Source organism: Tyto alba, unplaced genomic scaffold (assembly GCF_018691265.1).
Source record: "Tyto alba isolate M040663 unplaced genomic scaffold, T.alba_DEE_v4.0 Super-Scaffold_5, whole genome shotgun sequence".
NCBI classification, from domain to species: domain Eukaryota; kingdom Metazoa; phylum Chordata; class Aves; order Strigiformes; family Tytonidae; genus Tyto; species Tyto alba.
Window position 1 is genome coordinate 8,273,988 of NW_024881326.1, and position 11,925 is coordinate 8,285,912.

An 11,925-nucleotide genomic window follows, 5' to 3' on the forward strand; every position below is an offset into this window, starting at 1 on the left:
AATAACTGAAAGTATACTAAATAGATTTAGGGGAAATTTGTAGGCTTTGAGGGAACTAAAATCACATCATAGCCAAACCACACGTTTCCAAGGAGGTATAATTTTCATACACTTGTTCTGACAAGAATTATAAAGCAAGGATTCCAAGTTAATATTAAATCAACAACTGCTAGAAGGAGGATATACGGTCACTCAGGCATATTACCTTTATTTTCTGCTGTTCTTCTAAAGTAGGATCACAGGTTGTTGCTTCGTGTATCAGTGTGTAGTAAAAGTTTTTTAGACAAAAACCTAAATCAACATGGAAGGTTTTAAGGAAGAAACACTGCTCACTAATAATGTAGGGCAGTCAAGCACTGTCCACTGAGGCTAAAAAACAGCCAAATGCACACATTCCCTCTACATCATTTTAGAGCACCAGAATTCTCGGACTAATGAAGTAACAGTTCATAGTTGAGCAAGAAGAACAATTTCTGAGCATTGACTATCAGTAGAGCATAACTAATGTGTTTTTTTACCTTGGAAGCCCATACATGTGCTTATCAGAGGGCTTTCATTGAAACTGTGCCCAATTTGAAATCTATGGTGTTAACTCCTTCATCCCTATTCCGATTTCTCATCTAATTGCCAGATTTATAGGGAATAACAGTAAGTTTCCACAGTGCTGAAGTATCATCTTTTGTTTTTGGAGATACTGCATGTAACCAGTGATGGGAAGACAATAGCTAAGGACACTAAATTAATCATGTCATAGATTCAAAAGTATGTTTCAGACTAAGCTGAACTCTGTAATAAACTCAAACCAAACTTCCTAATGGGAAGGTATAGAGAAGACAGGGTCAAAACTTTTCTTCGACATGGAAAGTGAAAGGATGAGAGGCAAAACTGGGCACAAGTTGCACCAAGAGAAATTCCAATTAGGTATTAGGAAGACATTTTCCACCTTGAAAGTAGTGATGCATTGCAGCAGGGGCTCAGAGAGGTTGTGAAATAGCCATCAAAACATGTCTGGACAAGGTCCCAAGTAACCTTGTCTAATTTGGCCCTGCTTTGGGGACGGGGGCTAACCAAGATGCCCTTCAGAGGTTTCCTCCTACCTTCTGTGATTCTGAAATATACAACAGTAGCATACTTAAGATTTATGTCTAGATTCCAAAATTAAGTCTGAGAGGAGAAACTGAAATTTAGTTACTGTTCTCAAGGCTTTTTGTACAAATTTTAAATTTAAGTAAATCAGAATGTATTGTAATCAAATACAAACGCTTCAGATTCATATCGATATAAATGAGGCAAGAATCCGTCTTTCAGCTGTTAAATAGTATAAAATATTCCCCCACCCCCCTTTTTTTTTTTTTCTTTTAGCTTACCTTCAATCTAATCAGGTCATGGGCTGGGGAGAGAAGGCGATTGAACTACGCTCTGTGGAAACAGGAAATCTGGAAGGAGTATTTATGCACAAAAAAGCACAGAAGCTAAAATTTCTATGTGAAAGAAATGACAAGGTATGGAGATGACTACAGTGGTGATTTAGCAAAAATGAGTAATAGTTGACTATGACAGCATTTAATTTTTGTAACTTTGTTTTTACATTATTTCTTACCTTAGTATAACTTCCTCATTCAAAGTGAATGTAGTCACTGACCCCACAAAGCACTCACTATGGATATTCTGCACTTTCACACCACCCTACTTCAGCCAGCTCTGTTGTAACTCCAATTCCACCCAGCCTTAACTTATCAGAGGTGATAACAAATACAGACATTGCCAACTGGCCAAACTCCAGCACAACAGGTCTAGTGGGGAGGGCTAATGAGCCAGCCTTGCTAATGCCCAGCTACAGGACTGCCTCTCCTAGGCTCCTGAAACGACAGGCAATTCAGAGCAGGCATCATGGGAGAAAAACCCAACGCTCTAATATTTGAGATATTGCAGACACTGGAGTATGGATAATCAAGTATGATTTTTTACATATAGCAGTTCTTGATAAATGTTCTGTAAAAACTCCTTAGTCCCACTGACATATTTAGAAAGCTGGGGCCTCAGAAGTGTTTAGACAGATTAATTATTTTTAAATATTTTCTTGTGTCTTTCCAAATAGAAAAAGAAATGTATCAAAAAATATATCCCAGTTGTACGACAAGCACCATTTTGCTTTTAAAAGTTTGTCATAGGATTAAAATTGAATTGTGAGATAGTCCTTGTGTTTGGGACTGTGGCATTCTCTCAGATTTCCTGTATGGATAAAAATATTCTCATAAATGTAAAATGCAAACTGACAGTAGCATCTATTTTCTTTTTTTTTTTTTTTCCCTTTCAAGGTGTTCTTTGCATCTGTACAGTCAGGAGGCAGCAGTCAAATATACTTTATGACTCTTGGTCAAAATGTACTATTCAACTGGTAAATCACATCAAAATGAAGGATGCTTTGAAATTCCCTGTAGTAAAATGCTTGGAGGTAATATACACGAATTTGCACTTTTTACCTACAAAAATTTTGTCAAGTTTGGAATTAATTCCATTTTCCTGTCAAAGTATTGCAAACGTGTTTCGTTTATCTTCTAAAATATGTTGCAAACCAAGTTGTATTCACAGTGTTAGGATGAACAACTTGAATGAAGAATGTAGCCAATGTAAGAAGCTCCTGTACTCTGAAAAGTGTACAGTTTCATTTTCACAGATGATGTAATGTTATCTGGAACTGAAGTCTCTTTTTTGGACAGCAACATCTGTAGGTAGATATAAAAACACAAATAAGTTGGGTAACAAATTGGAATCTATTTTATTTTGAATTGGCTTTTGGCTTGTTTTGCATTTTAAGCAAGCTGTTGCTGTTTCACCAAGACTCACTTGCTCAAGTCTTACAATCAGTGAAAGAGCAACTGTTCATGGTGGGGCCTAATGCAGATTGGGACACCTGAGGGAGTGTATCCTGTGTGAGGTAGCTGGGTGCATTTCACTGCTGAGTTGTAAAAGCAGCTACTTCTATACACATGCCATATCTGGTAGATTTTACAGAATGCAGGGGACAGACTTCATGTTTCTCTCAGGGCTGGATGCCTGAGCCCATAGACACAGTTACTGTAGAATGTATTTGTAAAAATAGTTTAAATAGTAGTTTGTCAAAATCATATATGCATAGCATTATGGACCTGAACCTGTAACTTTTATTCAAACACCAGACCCATACTCATATGAGTTGACTTAAGGGCACTACCCATGTATAGTAAGGGCACAGGATCAGGCACCTTTTCTTCCCTTCCTGCTCTTTCAGGATCAAGTCTTCATGTATTTGTGTGTAAATACAATCTTTCCACAATGGATGTTAAGATTAACAAATATATTCTTAATATAGTATTAAAATATCCAAAGAGTTAATCTATTATAAATAGAAAATATAAACAATTTCAGGTGCTTTCTGTGCTAATTCTATCTAAATAAAGCTGCATCCACTAGTGCTATTGGTGCCAGTGTTTCTGCATAAACTGTTCTCAGGGGCTTGTAACTTGGCCATAAAACTATACAGATATATAATATATATATATATATACACTATATATAATCATATACTATGATTAAATGGTAGAGTTTAATGCAATTCTTATTTAGCTTATTTTTGGATGTGCTTTGAAAATGTAATACAGAAGATCTCATTCCAGACATAATACAGTATGAATGATGCTGTAGGCAAAAGTGAAATCACTAGCTACAGTGTTTGAAAATAGTTTTTTACTTGAAATATGTGATACTGAAAGGTGCGGGGAAAGTGTGTTGGAATATCTGGTCATCTACCTCAAGGATGATGATTGAAAGTTGACTAAGAAGGGGAGTAATAAAGTTGGTAAAACTGGTAGCTGTTTTGTACAGTATGTCTGTCAGGTTAAGTTAGTGTTAGTGGTCATGCAGTGACTGACAGGTGCTCAGACTGCAACCATCAGCTCCAGAACTGGTGTCCTTGTGTATGTCAGCAGAGAATCAAACTCGGGGCTAATCACCCTTCCCCATGTCTGCACCTCAGCTGCTGCAGGCAGATCAGATGCCTACACTGTTGCTGTCTATGTTTCTGGCTAGATGGAGGACTGCACTTTCCAAGTTATTAACCTTGCACTTTTCACAAGCACTAGCTTATCTCAAAATGTATAGTGGTTTTTATGAAGTATTTTCCTTTTAAATGTTTTAACTTGCAGAAAAATAAGTCTAAAGACATACTAAAAAATATGTGCCATTAAATACTCAACGTGGTTCTTAATGTATGCAAGTAATCAACTTGTGTGCAGGCTTAAAATCTGAATGATGTACTGTGCTCGGGCCAAGCTGTGTGAAAACAGGAGGTCTCTGTCTATTTGTAGTAATGTTCCTACCTGTTGCCAATGCCTAGGACTGGGGCAAATGAACAAAACATAGCTTGGCTCCCTATGCTACCGAACACTGATCTTGTTTTGTTCAATTTTCACCAGAAAAAAAAAAAATCAAACAAACCCCAATCTGTAACAGAGATAAAAGTTACAATTACAAGCAAAAACTAATGTGCAGACAATCAGAAATACAACTTGCTTTTGACTTAAAAAGTCTAAGAGACTGTGAAGAAAGAAGAGCTTTCATTTTATACCCAGTAGGTGTGCAAAACTTGCTTGCGCTATAAGCAGGGATCCAGGCTGCCCTATGATGTTTTTTAAAGTATGCTTACCTGAGCAGCATTACATGGGATGCCTGTGATTTTTTTCCTGGTCCCATTTTGGCATCAACAGCTAGGAGGTAGGTTTTTCCTGATGCTAGGCACTAGTTGAAAAGAATTCAGCATAGAACAGTGGGAATTTAGAACCACCCATAGCAACAGATTAATTAAGTAAATGTGATCAAACTTGTTTAATATTATTGGAACAGAAAAGTGTGCCAATAAGTTGACACACTGTGAAGATGTTTAGCTCCCTAACAAGAGGGGGAAAAAAAAAAAAAAAGCAAGTTCAAAAGAGGGAACATGTACTATTACAGTGAGATTTTAATTTTTCATTGTTTCCTTCTACTAGCTCTCTTTCCAGCTACGATTCAAGGGAGTGGGTTAGATTTTCATCTGTCACTTGGCATGTAAACCCACTGGAATTACTGGGGTTACATCCATATGTAATTATGGAAAGAATGAGGCCCTTAGAGGTGAATCTGTGTTTTGACAGATTTAGAAGTAGAATTGCATAGCAGTAGCAACTGGATGCAACAACAAGACTGGCATTTTCTCTTTATCAAGAGAAAATCAGAATGGTTGAAGATGAGAGCGAGCCCAGTCATGTTGAGAAGAGTAACAGGAGAGTGGAAGTGACTGAAGAGGAGGGAAAAGCTGAATAAACAGGAGTAGTCAAAGGGGAGGGAGTGGTTGTCTGGAACTGTGTATTGCTGTAGGAGGAATAAAAAGAGGTTGAGAGGTGTTAAGAAAGTAACCAAAGAAATGGAAGGGTATCTGGAGTGACTGCATGGTCTGAACACTGAATGAGAGACTGTTCTGAATAACTGTTCAGCTCAAAGCAAAAGCTGAAAGGAAAAAAAAAAAAATCCAGAGACCCAAGATTATCCTGACACAAGATTTAACTATGCAAAATGTCTATCAGATTTGTAGTTTCATTTCATGAGGTGTTTCTCTACCTGTACTCTGTCACTAACTTTCAAAACTAAGGCAAGAACTGCTTAACAGTGTGTTTTTCTAGTGATGTCACTTTGATGTGAACAAATACTATAGGGACAGAAGGTCAGAAGTTAAGGATCCATGTTAATAATCCTCTGGTACATACAGTATCCTGATGGCAGGTGGTGCTCCTAAATTTTACATTTACGAAACAAGATTGCGCTAGCACTGCAGCAAGACAGTATTGTATGTGCCTGCTTTCATTTTAAGAACAGCGATCTCTATTCTGCAGCCTGAACCTTGACACGTGACTTTAAAACCTGGGAACAACACAAGTTATGTACTGTACATTATGTATTGTTCTCTAATGTTGAGATTGTACAACTGAAACAGTAATAAAAATACTCTGAAAAACAAAACCAGTATTGTGCTTGTAAAATTCCGTTATATTGGTGTAAGCTATTGTAAAAATCTTAGAAAGTTTGTTATTGTTTTCCAAATCCAGTCAGTATCCCTTAGGAAACATCTACTTCTGCCTATAGAGACAAAAATATTTGCTTGCTGTGGATAAAGATGTTGAGGTGACAGTGGGAGAGTTCAGCCTAGACAGAGTGCTGGTAAGGGTGACAGCCAGCGCTGTGCTGTGTGTGCTGCTAATGAGCTTCACAAGTGAATTTCTGTGCTTCCTCCTTTCTCTTTACACAAATACCCAGTGGGATGAGGCCAGTGGAACTAGAGCAAAATGACAGCTTGCAGTTATTGACACTATGAGAACTGGCTTTTGTGCATGTGTATCACCCTGAATGCCAGCTTAGGTCAATTCACTCTCTCAGGTATGCTCATGCAGTCTTTGTTGCCACGTATAAAATTTATTGCTATACATAGGTGTTATAGCACATTATAGCTGTATCACTTAAGAGTAAGAATTAGGAAATTTGCCATTTATGACAGTGTTGGGAGTTGGATAGGGTGAGGAGGGCATGAGGTAAAATTTCTCTTAATTTTTTAAAACGAAGAGTATCTTTCATCAATGTTATATCTCTTTTAAACTAGCAGAGCATGTTGTTTCCAGCATTTGATGTACAAAGTGGGATCTGTATTATAAGTTTAAAGATACCATGGTTGATAGTTTAGTTTTGCCGGTCATTATTGTTCTTTCCACCAAAAGTTATTTCTAAGCTTCAGTAATGCAGTACACCTGGATTATTCCATACCAGTTACTTCAAATGAGTTTCACTCCCCACCACAAGAGGAAAGATATCAGGCTTGAGTTCCACTACAATTCTGTCTGTTGGACAGGAGATTTTCTCTCCTTTTTATGTGCTTACCTCCTTTAAAATCAGGAGTAATTGTAGTAAGTAGAGAAGAGCAAGAATTCTGGCTTCCTGCTTCACAGATGATTCAGTTCTGCACCTATGACTCTCCTATAAAAAAAAAGTACAGTGATTCATAAATGCATTGTTAGTGGATTGGGAGATGTCATTAATGTTTCTTATCAATAAATGAAAAGTATTTCTTTCTAGAACCTTTCCCCTTTCTAGAGAAAGAAGGGGAATAATCACTTCTTTTGACTCGCTGGCCATACTTCTCCTGAGGCAGCCCAGGACATGGCTGGCTTTCTGGGCTGAGAGCGCACATTGCTGGCTCGTGTTGAGTTTCTCGTCAACCAACACCCCCAAGTTCTTCTCCACAGGGCTGCCCTCAATCCACTCATTGCCCAGCCTGGATTTGTGCTGGGGATTGCCCTGACCCATGTGCAGGACCTTGCACTTGGCCTTGTTGAACTTGAGGACGTTCACATGGGCCCACCTCTCCAGCCTGTCCAGGCCCCTCTGGATGGCATCCCTTCCCTCCAGCGTGTCAACTGCACCACACAGCTTGGTGTTGTTGGCAAACCTGCTGAGGGTGCACTCAATCCCACTGTCTGTGTTGCCAACAAAGATGTTAAACAGCACTGGTCACAACAGCAACCCCTGAGGAACGCCGCTCGTCACTGCTCTCCACTTGGACATTGAGCCATTGACCGCAACTCTCCGAGTGTGACCATCCAGCCAACTCCTTATCCACCGAGTGGTCCAACCATCAAGTCCATGTCTCTCCAATTTAGAGACAAGGATGTGAGACAGTCAAACGCTTTGCACAGCCCAGGTAGATGACATCAGTTGCTCTTCCTTTATTATCCACCAACACTGTAACCCCGTCATAGAAGGCCACCAAATTCCTCAGGCACCGTTAGCCCTTAGCGAAGCCATGTTGGCTGTCACCAATCACCTCCTTATTTCCCATGTGCCCCAGCACAGTTTCCAGGAGGATCTAATCCATGATCTTGCTGGGCCCAGAGGTGAGTGATCAGCCTGTAGTTCCCTGGGTCTTCTTTTTTTCCCTTGCTAAAAATGGGGGTTATGTTTCCCCTTTTCCAGTCAGCAGGAACTTCACCAGACTGCCACAACTTCTCGGATACGATGGATAGTGGCTTAGCCACTTCATATGCCAGTTCCCTCAGGAGATAAAAATGAATGCGCTCAATATAACCTCTTACAAAAACCTATCTCCCAGACTCCTAGCAGGCATTCTGCTCCAGCCTGAATGGCCGGGTCGTAAAAAGTTTTCCTGCAGTTGCAATTCTGGGCTCAGACCACATAGACCAGCCAAAAAACAGCACTAAGGGTGGTGTGAAAGGAAACTGCAGTTGTTGAAATCTGAACAAGTGACACGTGATAGAAGTCTACAGGCACAGTAAATCTAGACAAAATGCCCAGAGATGAGAGCAAATCTAACCCGCAACTACTAAGTTTGGTGGTTGATCTACCCTGTCTAGACTAGTACTAAAACATTATTTGTATTTCCATCCAACACCTATACTAAGCTTGATCCTTATGGCAAGTGCTATAAGGAATGTCAGAGGAAATGTTGCATGGGCTAGTAACTAAAATCTCCTCCCCAATCCTTCACTCACTGACTTTGACTGACAGGCAGGTAGGCAGCACACCCATTTAATCAGTGGTGTGCCAGCAATCAAGAGTAGTCATCCTATCCTTAAATATGTGGGAATATTCTATGGCAAATACTGACTAAACAAAAAGCAAACTGGGCCCAACTATGACACTCACTTGTATGACTATTAAGTAAAATTCATCTTATTTACAACAAAATTAGTCTTTTTCTGATCATCCTTGCTCATGATCCTCTCCTGCTCCCCATCCTGAGTTGTTCAATTAAAATACTATTAAGCAAATGGAAGGTTGCAAATTGCTAGAAACTGAACCCACTTGGAGACACAGGAGCATCCATCCATAGGCTGATTCATCTGATAGAGCTTCCACCATACAAGCAAATCATGGCACAGGTGCATACTGGACTCCAGAACAACTTTCTGATGTCAACAGCTAAGACCAGGCCTCAAGTTGTCCTTTCTTAAGGTATCAGTCAGGATCAAATTAATACATAATTTACTTAGTCCCCTCCTCCTCCACACACACACACTTCCTTCCAGCCCTATATACTTGTATGCACCCCTTTTTGTGCTGTCTATTCTGTGAGGTGCTGCACAAAATCAGCATACCAGTGCCAAAAGGCAATAGTGAGATGGCCACTAGATCCTATTCAACATAAGAAAGCAACCATTTCTTTAGAATCTGCAAGGTAGTCAAAAAAAGCCAGACAGGGGAGGCATGAAATAGCAGGCACCAATAAGGAGCATGCAGAATTTCTCTCTCCTGGGCAGAAACTGCACCACCTTAAGAACCCTTCAAACTTACTATGACGTGACAATAGAATTGCTCTGATAAAGTTGTATTATCCATGTTGCACCTAAAGGCATAGATAAAACAGTTCTGTATCTCACCATCACAAAACACATTTTTGTAAACAAAACAATGACAGTCCAAAGTGAAAGCATTTGGGATTTTGTCTCATAACAGGAAAACCAAAAATATCTTCTTTAATTTACAACTATTTGTGAAAGAGTAGAGCTAGGCAGTAAGATACAGCAACACACACAGTGCAAATTACGTAATATATCAAACAAACTGTAAATAGCTTTTTATTATCTATTGCTATTGGAGCTTGAACAAAATGGCATTTTAATTTTAGCTTTGTTTTACATTTGAAAATAGTTTGTTTCATGGTACCACATTGCTCTGGAATTAAATTGTTTCTCCAAAGACTATCATAAAAGCTAGATTACAAGTTTGGCTCCATGCTTAGACAGCTGTATCTAAGTTAAATGAAACATGAGCAAACCTGCAACCTATATAAAAGACTTCTATAGATTCTGAAACCTGCACAATAAATCAAGGTTCCACATAACAAAAGTGTAAGAGATCTTCCTGCTGATAGGCCACCACTTTCTTAAACTGCTCCTCAAAGTGCATAGAGCTGATTAAAGGCCAAAAGGATGTCTGCTGGGGGATCACCTCAAATGTTATTTTGGCATTATTTCATCACATCCGGTTATTTTCTAGGTTGATTTAACAAAAGCACAAGCATCTAGGAGATAATGGTAAAATGTATTAGGCTTTTATGTTTTTGTCCTCAAAACACTCTGTGGCAAACAACTGTGTTTTACAGTAAACTTGCATAATAGCTAGTTTCTTTTTTGAATTTACAGCATCACCTTCTAGTCTCTTGTGCCTTTCATTTCTCCAACATATATTAAATGTAGTGTTTAACAGAATGTAATAATGTCTTCCTATTCAATATAGCCCATTCCCCACTGCCATTGCTATAGAGGCCAACTGCTGTTTTTCTTAAGGTGTGTTGTACACAATAACTGAGATACCTGTCTGCTAATTATGTCTGAGAATTTGAGACTATGTATTGATTCACCAGAGGTTGACACTGGTACAGTTCAGCACACTTAGCTGCAGGTATATGAAAAATCATATTGTCTTCAATAAGCTTCTTACATGCCCCAACGGAACAGGCCCAACATAACACACTGAGCTCTCAAGTTTTCATGATTCTGATACAGCCGTCTGCTGATGGCTCATCACCATTCATTACTGACTCTCCAATTGTTGCTGAACTTACAGTTTTTAATACAATTACACCTGTCCCACTGGTCAGGTATGTCAGGGAAATCACATCTAGAGGAGCTCACAGACATAACCAGTCATTAAAACATGCCACTGTCATGCTGTCAGCAAAAGAGATTTACCCTGTTCCAATTTTGAATTTGGTAAATTAGCTAGACCTCTGCTGGTGGAAAAGAAGGTAACAGGAGCAAGTTCTTAAGAGATGGAACTATCTTATATCTGAAACTACAATACATACAAATTTATCTAAAATTATAAAGTATTAACTCTACTAACAGTTTGTATCAGTTCATTATCACTCCACAAAAGGTATAGGGTCATAATTTTTATGACTTGAAACCACAGTGATTTACAATAAAAAAATCCTAACAAATGTACATGTAACAATTACCTCTGCTATCAATAAAATACCTTTTTTCTACAAGTATTAAATACAAAGTTCTTAATACCCAGAAGCTTCATTAATATCATAAGTGATCACTGTGTCATAAAGAATAATAGGATGATCTTGATAACAGTGGAATGAGAATCAGTGGCAAAATAAAAAAAAAAAGTAAGGTCACACACTTCAGAACCACTAGTAAGAATTTCTCCTAGAAGGTGGAAACTCAACCATTGATGTTGGAAACAACAAAGGAGAAAGACCCAAGAGACTTTTTCACTGGCTGGCTGATTATGATTACCAACACACTACAACTATTAAAAAGGTAAATAGGATTTTAGGAGCTAACACTCTCCATTACAACTAGGAACGCATTTATCTTGTAGAAGCAATAACGAGTGTTATGCATCCGCTTAAATTAAACCGTAATGAGGAACAGGTGCAGCAAAGAGCCCCGAGCGGGACGGAGGGAATAAAGAGCCTGTTCGCCACCCGGCCCGGCTGCCGCGCCCCGCCCCCCAGCCCTCGGGCAGCGAGAAGCGCGGAGAAGGCGCGGGTGGGCAGCCGGTCAGCACCGCAGCAAACGCACAAACAAACAACCCCCCCGCGCCGCAGCCCCCAGGCTGGGCTTCTAACGGCCGAGCCCCCCCCCGGCGCTCAGCAAGCCCCCCCTGTCGCCGCCGCCCGGCTATTTATTGCCGGCGGCCCCGCGGCGGCTCCTCCCACCGCCTCCCCGGGCCTCCGCTTCCTCCCCAGCGCCCCCGCCCCAGCCACGCTCGCTCTCCCCGCTGCTGCCGCCACCTTCCTGTCACCGTCTCCCCCCAGCGCCCGCCCCCACAACCGTCCGCCGGCTCCACCCCTCCCCCCTCCGCGACCGTTGGGAGCTTTGAATGGGA

General features: G+C 40.1%; 1 protein-coding gene across 4 annotated transcripts in view; it reads left to right on the forward strand.

Moving 5' to 3' along the window:
* Positions 1–6,030, forward strand: part of NRK (Nik related kinase) — a 105,340-nt gene extending 99,310 nt beyond the window's left edge. For all 4 annotated transcript variants that reach the window (XM_042807450.1, XM_042807453.1, XM_042807451.1 and 1 more), the window contains 2 exons: positions 1,363–1,502; positions 2,319–6,030. In XM_042807450.1, the coding sequence (XP_042663384.1) occupies positions 1,363–1,502; positions 2,319–2,402 (224 nt within the window). In that variant the 3' untranslated portion in view covers positions 2,403–6,030. The remainder of the gene's footprint in view (positions 1–1,362; positions 1,503–2,318) is intronic.
* Positions 6,031–11,925: the final 5,895 nt, after the last annotated feature.